Below are 15,642 nucleotides of genomic sequence, written 5' to 3' on the forward strand. Positions count from 1 at the left end.
TTATTGCTTGTTTAGAAATTTACTCAAACTTAACTAAACCATTACAATGAAATAACTCGCCAACCTACTCCGGTTGCAATGCTTAAAGCTACTCCGCTTCAAGACTTTTTCTTTGCTCGAGGCTACTCCGCTTCAAGACTTAAGGTTCTATCTCAACGGTTTACAGAGTCAGAATCTCAGTGGTTCACTTAAGAACATGGAGATTACAATTAAGACCTAAACACGAGAATCATTGAACATATTCGTTTATGCAACAGTTTAAGCGAACTAGTACCTTGGAGATTATTACGGTTAAAAAAAAAACAGTTGAAGACTTTTGAAAACAGAAAAACAGTTTTGCAAATGATTGATGAACAATGCTTTGAATGCTGAAAAGTTTTGCAAAGTGTTTACAGTGAATTGCTCTTTTCAAGTCTTGCCATAAATGAAAACATGAGTTGGCTATTTATAGATAAAGGAAGTATGTAGGAGAAGTGTCTTATTACTACTTTAATCTACTGCCCATAAGATTGCAGCGTGTGTTTTCAGCTTAGAAATATGCAGAGCAAACATTCTTTGAGAGACTCAAGATGGTTACTTTTCTTTCAAGATAAAAGGGGTGTTCCCCATAAAGCACAAAAAACATAAGTCATGTTTTTAGCATAAAGAAAGCAACTTGTATAAAAAGAGATTGGCTATTGTGCAAAACATATTCCTTTTGTTCTTCAGCTTAAATTAGTGTTTGTTTTAAACATAGAAAAGCTTTTCAAAGAGTTTCAAACACTTGTGAGTTTTCACGAAAAATCTCCATACGTTGGTACTAGAAACCATGGTGCAACAGTCTCATGAACTGTTGCATGGTTTTGCCATAACTTATGCGCAAAAGAAATATGCTTAACTACCTCGTTTACAACATTTCTTCTAGACTATGGACATGCTTGACTTGTCCTTTATCTTGATCATCTTGAACTTCTTTAAGCAACCATGGGATGCTTCAATTTGCTAAAACTTACTAAGAGGTAAACAATTAAATCATAATGAAACTTGGCATCATCAACCAAGTGTTCTAACACATCTCTTTTCAATCGTTTGTTTAGTTATTTCTAGTAGTTTAAATCAACCATTTTCCTTTCATTTTTGACTAGACTAGACTCCTATTTAGACTAAGTAGAAACCCCTCCATCCTTGTGGTTCGACCCCGATTTACGCACTAAATTGGGTTAAAATATTGTTGGTGATAAGAGACTTGACCCTACCATAAAATCTTACTCATCACTATGTTGGAGATTTCAACGACAAAATGAGACGAGTGTCTCTAAATTAAAAGAGGGAGAGGACAATGAAAGTTTTATGAACATAAGATCACTTTATTGACTGGCTAAGCGGATCACTTGATTCTAATTATCATTGTATGTTTGTTTGATATATGATTTCACGATTCTAGAAAATGGAGTACGAGATTATTACCATTGCTGTTAGCTTACTCCATGACGATTATGGCAAAATAACTAAAATATGACTAAGACGGCCAATTACATATGGTGGTTCTTAACATCGGTGTGGTTATTCACTGTGTCTAATTGGTTTTAATTGCTTCCACGGAGTACATGGTAACTGTAAGTAAATTGGTGCCAAATACTTCGTATAATTTTTATCCTTTTGCGCTGCTTTTCTCCTATTGCTTTTGATACCGCCTTCAATTATATCTACAGATTATTTGCATTTTCTTTGAAATAAGTTGATTAAAATTAGGCCAAAAGAAGTCATTAATAAACATGAGAAATATAGAGTAGATTATGCAGGTAAGTCACTAAAATGAATACTCAATATAATTTCAATTGGGGACCTAGGATAAGGAGGTCATTAATAGGCATGACATTGAGTAAGGATGCTCTCCATTTCATTCTCTCTATTTCTTGTCCATTTTCTCTCACATTCTTATATTTAATTATTATTCCTCATTCATCTTATCAACCACTTGCATGGTTGGATTGTTCTAAAGTAAAATCTGGACCGTTAAAAGAAAATGGAGAGAAGAAGAAATGGAGAGGATCTAAATTGCATGACATTCAGAGTCTCTGTTTGTTCTCTTTCTAATTAATGCAATATTTTTTTACAGTATTATTTATCGTTCTAAATTCATAATCGACAACCGGATTGTTTTGTTAGTTTGTACATTAATATTATGTTACTATGTAATTGAATTGAGACGTAAATAAATTTAGCAAATTCCTCATTTAAGATGGGTATATGCATCTTAAGTTTAAAAAAAGTCAAATACGCACATATGGATTAATAAGACTAAAGTAAAATGCATACGAAAAAAGTAAAGATTTGTCCTATATATACGGTATACTCACTTGGGATAATATTTGATCTGTTTTTATATTCGATTTAAAGAAGATTAGTTGAACAAAGTTTTGAACACATTTTTTCTTTAAACTCAACTATTATTTAGATAAGTTGCGCTACTAATTTTTGAGGCTGGAGGATGCGGCATATTTTTTTGGATACAATGTCTTCGATTTAGTGGGATTGTGGGAGTGACTTTTATGCAAGAGATGGTAAACATATTTTCAATTGAGTAACTGAGAGTTCCTCGGCAAAATCTGGATGATGATATTAGGCATTTGAAGCACGGAAATTGCTCTTGCGCCAAATGTATGATAGTGGAACAACCGAACAACCGCATTCCAAATATCCTATGAAGAAGACCAATATATTGTCTTTCTATTCTCTATATGCATATTAATTTAGCAGGTTTTTTTTTGTAATGTTGCACATGGTTCATTTCGGCCAAGGCTAGTGGCCAACATCATGTGAGGTAGTCTTTCGAAATGCATGCAGTCCGTAGGCAATAACTATTGCTTATAGTGGTTATGTTACTCGCTCTCCCAATTCTTCATTGCCGACTCTATATGAGTATCAATTGTTTTTACATCTTTTTCATTGTGTCTAATTTAATACTACGGAGTATGATTTATGTTTGACCTTTGTGGAAACAATTGCTACAATAATAAAGGTTTTTTTTTTATCCCCTATATCCTATATGTCATATATCTTGAGAATTAAAAAAAAAAAGTATTAAACTCATTTGAGATTTAACGCTTAAAATAAGAACAAGAGTGCAGAGACATGCCTTGACTTTTCTATACAAATTATTTACTCCCTTCGTCCCAATTATTTATGCCACAATAAAAGGTAAACAAATCATTGGAGCAGAGAGTAATTGATTTTGAGAGATCTTGAGAATTAACGCTTCAAATCAAATCATTAAAACAGTGCTACATGCTTCTTATTTCCATCTTTTCTGAATTTCTCAACATTAGTCATTACCATTCCGTGCATTGCACGAGCTCCAAAACTAGTTTACCAAGTACTCCGTAATAACTTACCTCTTATAAAATTATTCAAGTACCAAATAGGGACTTTCATAACAATCGTTGCGTAAAACCCCTCTACATAGATACATGTATCATCGTGGCCTCATGGAAAAGCTAAGGAGAAGCCCAAGCAACAAAGTAAAGGATAACTTAACTTCCGGTCTCCTCTCTCACTACAAAAACCCAAATGCCAAATGCCAAATGCCAAATGCCAAATGCTACTGTATATAATCCTTCTTCACACACTTCTCTATCTCATAAATTCTCATTAATTTCATTGCATTCTTCTGCATTTTAATTTCTGGGTTCAAAAGTTAGAGCTTTTATCAGATAATTATCACATTTATACTGAATCAGTCAAATTTGTTGTTAAATGAGCCAAATTATTTATCTTTTCTCATAAAGTTTCCAATTTTTCATGGTTTTTGGGTGTTATAATCATTCATGGGAGCTCAAAAGAGCATCCTTGCTGGTAAAGGTGAGGTCTTTCTCATTAAATTCTTAAATATTCACATTATTTGAGTATTTACTGATTGAATTCGAATTGGGTTTTGAGTAATTAAATGTTCATTTGTTCATTTTTGCAGCAAAAATTGATGTGAATGTTGATTTGTCTCATAAACTATGTGCTGCTTTGATGCTATCTCCTCTTAGGTGAGTCTCTTATTGTGAAGTATCAGTCATTCGATGCAGTTCTCGACGTTGTTTTCATCTTAGATTATTCGGAAAGAGTCTCTTTGTGTTGCTTGCAGATGGGTAAGGTTGCGTATATCTGACCCGACCCACCTTATCCCGCAATTTGTGGGAGCCTTGAGGCATTGCCACATTGGGGTAATGTTGTTTTGAATTTAAGAGTACTGTAAAGGGATTGTATGATTGCTTATTGTTTCATGTTATTTTATCCAGGAATACTGGTGGTCCTCTTTCATTAATAATTGGAAGGTAAACAGTTCGCATTACCAATTAAGCTAGATGATTTATCTTGCATTTCAGATTTTCAGTTATTTGTATATGTTCCACATGTTATCATATCTTTGTTATGTGGTGTGCAATTTCCTTGGGGGTAATGCGCTAATGCAATGCACTGGATGATGAAATTCGAACTCTATTACATTTGATAGTATGAATTCGAGTTCTAAGTTAACAATAAGATAAGCTACGACTATGTAGACAATAGACATTCACCTTTCCATTACTGACATTGGAGGTGGGATTTTACGTTAGGAGTGTCGTATTTTGGCTCATCGGGAAACAGCTCCTTTGTGCTGATAACACACGGATAAGGTGGCGTATACCTGACCCCCTTAGCCTGCAATTGGAGCCCTTAAGGCACTGGATTGATGTCATTGTTGGTGGTGATAGTGTTTTTTTGTTAGTTTCTAATGTAGATTGTGGGTCAGGTGTAGAATTGTGGGATACTTGTATGATATAACTGGATGAGTTTTCTAAGGCTCCAAGCTGAACTCGACCTTTTCAACTTAAGTCTTGCAAGTAGAAACTCACAACATTGTCAAACCCGATGTTATGCCAGCCCACTAACACTAATGTACCTATGCCAAAGTCGGGGGATCTTGACAACCCACTAACACTAATGTACCAATGCCATTATGTAGAAAGGTCTTACCTTAGAATTGTTGTTTGATTTTTCGGCGATGATCAAATTATTGACAATGAATCTGTGTTATGACAGCCTGTGCATTAAGCACCCAAATTTGTTTGGAGGTAGTGAGAAGCTTGATGTGTTTTGGGACAAAGGATTATATGATACAAATGTATTAGTAGCTTATAGGAGGCCTAGACCGGAATGGCTTCCTCAGCAGTCTCTTGTGGTTCAGGTATGCTTAGCTGTCTAATTATTACTAGCTTTAGGATTGTGAGACGATTTGTAACTCACAATATAACATTACTTCTGTTGAAATACGAATCTTTCAGTAAGAGTTTGTCTTGTTGGTTTAGCATTCTATATCTCCTGAAATTGGAGTACACGGCCTGCCTGTTGATAACTTCTCACAAGCTGGAAGTGGGGGTGTAAATCTCTGTCGTTCTTCAGTGGGTTTAGAATTGAGCGAACCAGCTAGTTCCAATTGGAGCAGTACAACCAGTATTAAATTTGAGGTGATAACACTTGCTACACTCTGATTCTAGTTTCTTAGTTGCTTAAATGTGATTCAAAATCTTAACTCTGAACTCTATGTGATTGTGAATTTCTGCTGTATAATGTAATGTTGCAGCATGTTCGCCCTGTAAATGATGAAGGTCGTCAAATTAGTAGAGATCTTGATGGGTTTTCGGTGACGTGCAGGTTCGTGTGTATATGCTAGCATTTTACAATTTAGTTATTTTGTAAAGAAATTTTCAGTTTAGTTACCTGATACAGTTGTTTCATTTTCAGCTTCCCTCTGTTCCGTTTTATAAATTGTTTTATAGAAATGTGCAAGAGTAAGAAAAGGCCATAGAAAAGAACATGTGATTACATTTTTTTTTTAAGGAAAAGATCAATTCATTAATTAATCGCCAAACGGCACTTACAAAATATAGATATAATTGAAAATAAATCTAAAAGAAGCCAAAGGACTAATTCCTCTTGTAAAACTAAGGATTCAAAACATGATATGACAATCCGGCCCGTCCTTGTATCGCTCTCTTCATGTAGCTTTTAAGGGGATCCTTCGTTTGATTCATTGATGGAGAAATTTACCTTTTATCGGCATCATAGATCTTCGGCGAATAACGCGTATCCATTGTAGAGTCATATGACGAATCATCAACAAACCGCTCTTATCTATATTTCCAATAAAACAAAACCCTATAAAGATATAAACAACAGAAAAACTCCGAAAATGGAGACACGCAAACGGATCTCACCAAAAGTGAGACTTTTATTAATGAATTCATAGTTTTTCATACTACTAATTGATAAATAAAGCTTTTATGGGGCTTACCATTGATTAATGGTCGATGGAAGCCCCGGATTTGGTTGATGGAGGCTAGGGTTTTTAGAGAGGAAAAGGAGAGGAGAGAAAGTAGAGAGAGAAGTTGCCGGCTATTTTTGTGAGGGATATTTTTAACATGTGATTACATTTTTAATTAGTCGTAACAACAAAGCCTTGAGAATCGGAAAACTATATTGTAGGAACTATTCTGTTGTTCAAGGAGCTAACACGGATTTTTCATTCAAATATTGTGTGCAGTGGAGGTTGTCATGATAGCATGGTGGTTTTGAAGCAACAAACCCGCTATGCCAAGGCGAATGATAATTTCTTTACACGGGTAACAGCCTCAACTTAGAATCTAAGATGTGAACTTCCCTCGGAGCAAAATAATTCAGAGATGTGAACTTCTTACTTTAACAGAATTGGTTCTAGGGGATATGAGGTTTCGCTGCTTCTCACATAATTACTCCGTATATTTTGTTTCGATTGCAGTTTAGCCTGCAAATTGAACAAGGCATTCCTGTTCTGTCTAAATGGCTTGTTTTCAACCGCTTCCAATTTGTCGGAACAAAGGGTTTCAGACTTGGACCAGCATTTCTCATGACGAGGTAAAAAATCTTTACCAGCTCTGATTTCTGATTGTGCGGCTGAAACATGAGAGCAAAGGCTAAATTAAATGCAACACACGTCATCACCTTCTGCACTTCATATCCTTATTTTTACAGAATAAAGTAGAGGAAACCGGAGGAGCTTAACTATCTTTTTTTCTTCTTCTACTACTCTTACAGGACGACATCAATGCACAATGAACAGACACATTACTGAAAAAAAATAGAAAAATGAATCCACACATTTCTGTAAATAATAGAAATAGCCATCTATATTTTTCTGAATTAGATTACTAGTGCATATGATATGGAAAAACAAAGACAAGTAGCCGTATTCTGTTGCACAATAATCAAGGTAAAAGACGATACTTATGTGATGTATAGTTTGAACTTCAAATGTTGTGATTTATTGTAAGCTTGAATGATGGTTTGAAGCAATATCCTCCTTCAACTTCCGTATCATTTTTTCTTTTTTGTGCTTGAATATTTAGTGGTTTGAGCTGAATTCATCTGTTTTCCTCCTATATAATGGGGTAAATGCTTCAGATAGCTCATATTTTTCGTTCTCTTCACCATTGACATTTCTTTTTCTTGTTGTGGTATCCATTCCATATTTCCACGCAGTATTGATTATTGACTAGCTGCCGGATCTCCTTTATTACTCGTCAATTCTCCTTTTAATCCTAATCATCTCCTCAAGTAGTTTTATGTTTCAAGGATACCTTGTATGGATTCTTTGTGGGCGATTGATGCATGTAACTTTTATTTACTTCTAAGTTTCATGTGTCATTGAGATATTCTTATTTCAGCTGTAACCTTTTCCTCATTTGTTTCGCATCAAATTCTTGACAGTGTCACAGGAGGTTCCATTGTAGGAGATATGGCTCCTTATCAAGCATTTGCGATTGGGGGACTTGGTAGTGTCCGGGGTTATGGTGAGGGTGGCGTTGGTACTGGAAGATCTTGTTTGGTGGCTAACAGTGAATTGACATTCCCTTTGGTATGATCATCCTTACACCTCTTTTTTAAGACGGTTTCCGAATTGTTCCTTTTGAGTCATGTCTCCAAATTTATAGTTCTTAATTTTTTATTTTCATTTTGTTTGGGCGCTCGTTTCTGGTTTTCTTCACTTGTCATGGGGTCAAACACTCCCTATTCTTGGCTTTGGAATTTGATAAATGACACAAAATGGTTCACTAAACTGGTATACTTGTAATCAACCTCATATTTCCATGTATTGTATCTCCAGAGTAAAATGGTGGAAGGTGCAATCTTTATGGATTATGGGTCGGATCTTCATTCCGGTCGCCTTGTGCCTGGTAAGATCAGTCTATCCCAAAGCTTTTTACTTTTTACTTTTTACTTTTTACTCACCTTTCAAAAGCCTTGAGATGCCATTTCCTAGGATATTGAATTACTCCCTTCGATTCAGAAAGACTTGTCATTTTTCCTTTTAGGGTCGATTCATAGAATGGCGGAATACTTGAAGTTAATAGACGACCATATTACCTTTAACTAGGTGAACATCCATGAGAATTAATAAGCTCACTCGTGCAAATTTGCCCTAAAATGACAGGAAACCCAGGTTTGAGACACGGTAAACCAGGAACTGGAGTTGGTATAGGATGTGGTTTACGGTTCAAGTCACAGTTGGGTCATTTTCAAGTGGATTACGCGATGAATGGTTATCAACAGAGAACAGTCTATTTCAGCATCACCAATGTATCGTCTTGACATTGGTCAAACCCTCCAAACAACCGCCTTTGCAAGCCGTTTGTATAGCTGCTGAACCCCCAGGATCTAATTTCCCTGATGTACATCAAAAATTTTTAGCTGAGTCAACATTTTTATACACAATGTATCTCCTGTTTCTTTGAAAATACTACATTCATTATTCTTTACAATAAGATCCCCTTTCGATTCACGCTTTTTCAGTTTGTTTTAAGGATGGATGAGGTTTCATTATCGTCCAACTTACTGCATCAACTTCTTTCGAGTTTTTTAAGGAACAAATTAACTAACATTATTATATAAATGAATGTAAACTCCACCACTTAACATACCCCTGTAACTAATCTGATAGCAACAGCAATTACACTCCACAGGCTTTACTATAAAATTCTCCGAAAACACGATAACTACAATACTTCAAACACCTGAAGGTCCCTGAACCGACTAATCAAGCTCCTTCACTCTCTCGAGTATTTAAGCCACGTGTCGATATTAATATGATATGGTACAATGACATCTTTACCCTTTATGTTGAGAAATCTGTATAAATTATGAAATAATACCAAATACTTCAATGTTACAGACTTACAGTAGAGAAAACAGGAGGAATAATCTAAGGCCACACCAGAAGAGGTACAAAATGCATAATTATTATACAACAATTACATAATACAAATTACAAACTCAAAATCTTCAAACTTATTTCTAAGAGCTTATATTCTCTATTCCGAGAGAATTGAACTAAAGCCTTGGCCCTTGAGTAACCTCACTCATGCTCCAAGCAACTCCATATTTACGCTATTTTCAAGGTTCATGATACGGTAACTTGTTCAACAGATTTTATAGTATTCCCGCTAGCTCTAGGGTTGCCCTTCGCAGGCCTTCGCGAGCCAGTAGTAGCTTTGACAGCACTCCTACCTGCTGTCTTGACTAATTGATTCCCTTGATTTCCTGAACAACAAAAAGCATATGCCTATGAGACAGCTACTTTTGTCTCCTTGACCAACATAGATCTTTTGAATCATTGATACTCATATAGCATAACTCGTTAGGGAGTCAAAGTATAACAATACGGATCCACGGGCACCAGAAAACTATACGAATTAGCATTTTGTCCAGTATGTGTTAAAAAAATGAAATAAAAACTCTAAGGCCGCTACTGACAATAACTAGAATTATCAAAGAAAAACAAATGACGGTATAAAAAGACAATGGGTTTAGATCTAGTAGTTTGAGACACTGAGAAATGTGACTTTAGGAGAGGATATAAACTTTTACCAGGCCAAGAATCCAAGGAGAATTGTTTGACAAGCAGACCTGGTGGATCATTAGACTGCTTAATGGGGAATTCAGATAGCTAAAACCATGTCGGCAATCCAGACAACTAGACAAGAATGACCTCATAGACTACTTAAAGTCATGCAAGAAGAGGAGCTATAAAATATTACTGTTAAGTGGCCTGCCTAAGTACAGAATAAAACCCAATTATTTGGGAAAGGGTTGAAGGTTGATGATAGTTGGTAGTTGACGACTTCAATTGTTCATTACATGCAATTCAAAATCAGAAACCAGCTAACCAAACATGCTTCAATGTCACAGATTACTGTTATTAAAAAAGGACCCCACGAGGAGAAGAAAGAGAACATATTGATACCAGGCAACGAGAGACGTTTTTGAGTCTTTGAATCTTGTACAGTAGCTCTTTCTTTAGGGTTGCTACGAGACCTCATGCCAGTAGCAGGTTTTGAGTTGGCTTCTTCAATGAACTCTTCACGAACTTGTTTGACCTTACTCTTGGCAGGAACTTGGTTGGATCCATCAGAACTAGATGGGTCTGATTTTTGTGCAGAGGGGTTTGTGGACACAGACTTCTTGGTAGATGTTGGTTGTGCCGTAGTGCTATCTATTCCGTCATCTGCCCCAGTATCTAGTATCTTTGTTCCATCGTTTAGATTAATATCCGGAAATCGATTTTCCCAAGGACGCACGGCCATCCATCTCTCCAACCAATTCCAACCCCAACTGTTCTTATCAGGCTCAAAACCAGACGAAGCAGCCAGCTGTCTCGATCCTGCTTGCCACTGAAAAAGATTTGGATGTCAGACAAAAACTCACGTAGCTACAGAGATATGCAAAGCAGAAAATGAACTACTCGACCGATCCAAAACCAACCCGAGTACCGGACCCATGAATTAGACTTGAATAAAACAACCCTGATGCAGTTTTACTGCATAACGTCAGCAGATCCCATAATTTATCCAAGTGTCATTATGAGCCAAGTCGTTATGCGTAAACTAATGAACTAAGGAGCGTTTCATGTAATGCATAGCCAATAGATGAGGAATCAATTGATTACTTGATGAGCTAGCGCATAAGCCATAGCCCTTTCACGCTTAGCAGCAGCTTCCTGCCTCTTGAGAAATTTAGCTTGAATTTGTTCAACAGAACCAACTCTATCACACCATCCTTCCTGAATAAAAAAAAACACAGCCAGTAAGGAGCATACTCTAATCATCTGAATATCTGATCGACCGTGTAAAACTGAGACATTTTCCATGTGACTGCACTCAGATATTATTTTACATCGGATTTCACAAGTATGCTGGTGAAACATGGGCTAAAACAGAAGAGTTTAGAAACATCTCACTGTTCACGGAGACATTTTCCATGTTACTGTACTAACGGGTAAGTAAGGGAGCATATAAAACACAACTCTAATATTGGGCAATTATGAAGTGATAGGTAGCACTCGGTTTAACCATCTGATCTACCATGTAAAACTGAGACAATTTTCCATGTGACTGCACTCAGATAATCTTTAACGCCAGATTCCGCATGTACACTGATGTAACATGTGCTCAAAGGAAACTAGGAAAGAGTTCAGAAAGTATCTAGCTGTTTACGGAGACATTCTCCGTGTTACTGTACTAACTAGTACGTAAGTAGGCTGCTAGATATCAAGTAGGAAGCATATAAAACACAAATCTACTATTGGGCAAATCTAAAATGATAGTTAGCACTCAGTCTCACACTCGCAGTCTCGCACTCACAACAGAGAGATAAATTAACAACAAATACGATCTTTGGTCCAAGTACTCGCCTCTATTTCTTTGACACGTACATCATGTAGAAGTTGTTGCTGGGCTTTATGTTGTTCTGTTTCGCTTTCCAACGCTATCCGCACACGTCTTGCCCGGACTCGAGCTTGAACTCGCACTAAAGCTTGCATACATCGAAGAGTTATTGCAGCCTGTTTCCTCACAGCATGCCCTCTGACAAGCGCTTGGAGTCTTACCAATCCTTTCAATGCTCTTAAAGCTCGCCTAGCCTGTTTGAAGAAACAAAATAAAAAATTGCAGTGAAGCCTCAATAAGCATCATAGATATTGCACATTTGCATCAGAGAAAAGGACTCAGAAACATATTGCACTTCCATAAGAGATTCAAGACTGATACGAGTTTATCACCTCAGGAATCATTAATGATACTACACTATTTTCAGTTCAATGTTGTTTTTTTACGATTATTCTTTTGTGAGAAGAAGGGACAGGAAGGGATTATTCCATATCAAATGTGTGCGTGGAATATCAAGGAAAAGCAGCTAATGATCTGAAGCATTACCAGGAATCCTCGAAAAGCGGTTTGAATGTATGTAGCTGCCCATTCTTCTCTTGTCATCTGTTGGTCTTTAGCTTCAGATTGTACTTGAATAGGCGTAGATGGAGAGGCAACAACATTACAAACCGGACTGATGTTGTTATCTCCAGCAGACTGGCTAGATTGACCATTTTCTTGAAATCCAATGTCATCTATTGAGACAGAATGGTTTCTACGATGATGTGCCTGGCCAATAGATGTTCTTGTCTGCAATATCAATGAGTACAGCAACAAAATGCAGAATGTTAAATTGCACAGCTTTAGAAAGTAGATGCATCTAAAATCAAGACGTTGCAGAGAATCTTAATGCAGGCTTCAAATCTACTTAAGAGTCACGGCCCTTAAGAAAGTAGTAATTCAGGTACGAGTTTTAAGCAACTTTTAAGTTTCCCTGCTTGGCGTGCAACTTACAAACTCTCACTAAAGCACATTAAGAGGAACCCAAACTTTCATCTCAGCATGAGAGCATCAAACAAAGCTAAGAAGAAGAAAACCTACGTTCTCATCTTTCTCCGAGGAGGATGATTTATCTGATTTTTTGATACCAACTAATGCTTTTATCCATCTTTTGGGTACACCCATGTGACCTGTGGATAATGTTGCCTTGCCTCACCTGCACTGCTGCACAGCAAGACAAGGGCATTAATGAGTTTCTGCATCAGAATAGAGTTGCAGGTTAGAATCTAGATGAATAATGAAAAACTTTAGCGGGATAGATTAGAATTCTCAAATTGGCACATCAATAATCATACATACAGATTACAATCTGCAAACTAAAACTAAAGAGCATCAGACAAGCATCAAGAGAGATTTAGTAATGGATTTGGTAAAAATAAGTCTTCTGGCTATAAACAATCATCTTCTGTACAGAACTGAAGACAATCCGGCAAAAAGCTATAAAATTTCTACTACGAGTTCATGATGTTATGCGCATAAAGCCTTTCAAGGAACGGCCCATACAAGAGGAGGACAGGAATACATGAAAATGCACAAAAATCGTAAGATGAACAATTGAGCTTGAAACACCTTCCGAAAACAAAACTTATAAAATGCTACTCGACCATTAAACTGTAAATGTACAATGTCAAATTTGCCGAGTTTGATTTAACAAACCAACTCTTTATCATACTATGTTCTAATAAAGATCCACACTAGACAATTATACATTGTGATTTGTGATCAGATAACATTCAAATTTGAATACCTCAATAAAAAGCGGTATATAAATGGGACGGAGGGCGTATATTCTAAATTCAAACCCCATCTCTACTGTAGTCGCAAACCAATGTACCACATTCTTCAGCACAATTCAACTCAATGTGTAAACTAATCAATCCAGTAAAACTCCACCAAATCCCTAACTTTCGACATTTCTCAAACTCATCAGTGTCGTATAATTGTTAAGTCACCCAAACACACAAAATTTAGACAATTTCACCAACTACTCAGCTCTACATTCGTCCCAAAAAGCCTATTCAGAAGTTCAGACTCATAATAAGTCAATCAGCTACTGATGTATGTACTTATTCCGTCTCGATTATTTGTTTACCTATTTCTATTTTTATTCTTTGTGAGCATATTTTAATCAAATGTAAACAAATGACTGAAACGGAAAATTACGAACTCTAATCAAACAACTTCATTAAGCTACCAAAACTAAAAGCAAACGAAATATGCTAAAAATCAAATTAATCGCCCAATTCACACTTAAAACAAACAGATCCCGCTGCATTAAATCATTACATAACAAAAATAACACTAATCAGTTAATCAACTCAATTAAACACCAATCAATTCAAATCAAATCAATAAATCAAACATAACATAAATATAATCAATCAAATTAAATTATAACTTATTTAAAAAAAATCAAAAAGTAAAAATAAATAAATTAACTCACCGTAAAAATGCAATTACTAAGCAAAAAAATGTCAGAAAATTGTGGCTAAAATTCCGACATTTTTTTTTTTGATTTTTTGATGTTTTGATTTTTTATTAATTCTCTCACTAGAGTAGTAGAGTAGACAGTGTACAGTCAGAAAGCAGTGTGTTTATATGTACTTCACTTTCTCTCAAATCGGAATATTTTAAGACGGATATTTTCGTCATAAGCTTTAAATTGATGAATCCATTTTTTAAATAATGGTCAAAAATAAAATATTTGTCGTTTTGGGTCGGTTTTGAAAATATTTGTCAAAATGGTGTCCACGTAGGCTCGCGATTTCTAGACCTAAAACACGCCACTACCAATGACGTGTTTATAATGAGTACGGAAAGAAACTTCATTAAAAAATGGACTAAAACAAACACGCCATTGGAAATGGCGGGTTTCGGAGGGGAAACATGCCACCCCTAATGGCGTGTCTTATGTAATTTTTTTTTTTTTTTTAAAGTTCAGTCAGTTGAGGAAAAAAATTGTTGTAAAGACATGCCACTACTAATGGTATGTTTCCTTCACAAAACACGCCATTAGTAGTGGCGTGTTTCAGGTCTAGAAATCTCGAGCCTACGTGGACACCATTTTGACAAATATTTTCAAAACCGACCCAAAACGACAACTATTTTATTTTTGACCATTATTTCAAAAATGGACTCCATGTTAATAGACACGGCGAATTTTTTCCTACTCTAAACATTTTTCTTCGAAGTACTCCCTCATATTCTATATTTTCTTTCCCTTTCATTTTTACACAAGAAATAACAAAGTGAATTTGGACCACACAAAACACACTACCCCACATGTCATTGAATTTGGACCACACAAATCATTCCAAAAAAAGAAATAGAGAAGAAAACCCGAATAACCGAATAAGGAAATAAGGAAGAAAATATAGAATATGAGGGAGTATATGTCAAGTCTCGTCTATCCTATTTTCCCGTTTTAGTTTAAAATAAATATTTCCGTCTTAGATTTGTATCCGTCTTAAATAAAGAATTGCGTATTTTAATTTGTTTATATTTATTTGTGTTTGTTGTTGTTGTTGAAAATAATGGGCGGCAATAGGGACTAGTGAGTGACCAGCGGAGAGAGAATGTGACGCGTCAGTGAGGAGGTGCGACGTCGTTTTGAGGGAAGATGAATAGTCGCTCTCGAGTACATGCAATTTTTAGCAAGGGAGTTGATCACGGGAATCCATGGAATGTACTCTAGTACGAGTGTTCAAATGTGGTCCCATTGCCCCATTTGGTAATTGGTATGATTCAATTCGGGTAATATCATAGGAGTATATCGGTTAATGGCCTAATGGGACTATAAGGGTATAATTATAACAAAGCGTCTTGCTTGTAACGGGCTAATTCTGTCATAAGCTGAAGATCTCTCACAAAAAGGGAAAGGGAATAAGGCGGGGCA

The 15,642-nt window shown here is 36.1% G+C and overlaps 2 protein-coding genes across 6 annotated transcripts; one reads left to right on the forward strand and one right to left on the reverse strand.

Moving 5' to 3' along the window:
* The first annotated feature begins 3,478 nt into the window (after positions 1 to 3,478).
* On the forward strand, positions 3,479 to 8,836 carry LOC141622855 (outer envelope protein 39, chloroplastic-like). Its single transcript, XM_074438873.1, has 11 exons — positions 3,479 to 3,840; positions 3,950 to 4,016; positions 4,269 to 4,304; positions 5,053 to 5,197; positions 5,319 to 5,477; positions 5,594 to 5,664; positions 6,554 to 6,632; positions 6,788 to 6,903; positions 7,756 to 7,903; positions 8,153 to 8,222; positions 8,480 to 8,836. The coding sequence occupies exons 1-11, from the start codon at positions 3,807 to 3,809 to the stop codon at positions 8,635 to 8,637; spliced, it is 1,083 nt and encodes a 360-aa protein (XP_074294974.1). The 5' UTR covers positions 3,479 to 3,806; the 3' UTR covers positions 8,638 to 8,836.
* A 323-nt stretch (positions 8,837 to 9,159) lies between these two features.
* On the reverse strand, positions 9,160 to 14,379 carry LOC141622856 (protein IQ-DOMAIN 5-like). Of its 5 annotated transcripts, none has more exons than XM_074438874.1 (7): positions 14,191 to 14,379; positions 12,789 to 12,943; positions 12,255 to 12,497; positions 11,735 to 11,962; positions 10,991 to 11,104; positions 10,289 to 10,715; positions 9,160 to 9,585 (listed from the first exon to the last, which is right to left on the reverse strand). In XM_074438874.1, the coding sequence occupies exons 2-7, from the start codon at positions 12,870 to 12,872 to the stop codon at positions 9,446 to 9,448; spliced, it is 1,236 nt and encodes a 411-aa protein (XP_074294975.1). In that variant the 5' UTR covers positions 12,873 to 12,943; positions 14,191 to 14,379; the 3' UTR covers positions 9,160 to 9,445. The 5 variants fall into 5 exon arrangements, with proteins under 5 accessions (XP_074294975.1, XP_074294976.1, XP_074294979.1 ...); XM_074438875.1 differs by having other exon boundaries at positions 12,789 to 12,911; positions 14,191 to 14,336; XM_074438878.1 differs by having other exon boundaries at positions 11,756 to 11,962; positions 14,191 to 14,319.
* Positions 14,380 to 15,642: the final 1,263 nt, after the last annotated feature.

Source organism: Silene latifolia, chromosome X (genome assembly GCF_048544455.1).
Source record: "Silene latifolia isolate original U9 population chromosome X, ASM4854445v1, whole genome shotgun sequence".
NCBI classification, from domain to species: domain Eukaryota; kingdom Viridiplantae; phylum Streptophyta; class Magnoliopsida; order Caryophyllales; family Caryophyllaceae; genus Silene; species Silene latifolia.

Coding starts and splice junctions, on each gene's coding strand:
- LOC141622855 (XM_074438873.1), top strand. CDS start 3,807: ATGGGAGCTCAAAAGAGCATCCTTGCTGGTAAAG. Junction 5,198..5,318: donor AGCAGTCTCTTGTGGTTCAG/GTATGCTTAGCT, acceptor TTGTTGGTTTAG/CATTCTATATCTCCTGAAAT. Junction 8,223..8,479: donor TTCCGGTCGCCTTGTGCCTG/GTAAGATCAGTC, acceptor CTAAAATGACAG/GAAACCCAGGTTTGAGACAC.
- LOC141622856 (XM_074438874.1), bottom strand. CDS start 12,872: ATGGGTGTACCCAAAAGATGGATAAAAGCATTAGTTGGTATCAAAAAA. Junction 11,105..11,734: donor TACGTGTCAAAGAAATAGAG/GCGAGTACTTGG, acceptor TTTTTTATTCAG/GAAGGATGGTGTGATAGAGT. Junction 10,716..10,990: donor CTTATGCGCTAGCTCATCAA/GTAATCAATTGA, acceptor AATCTTTTTCAG/TGGCAAGCAGGATCGAGACA.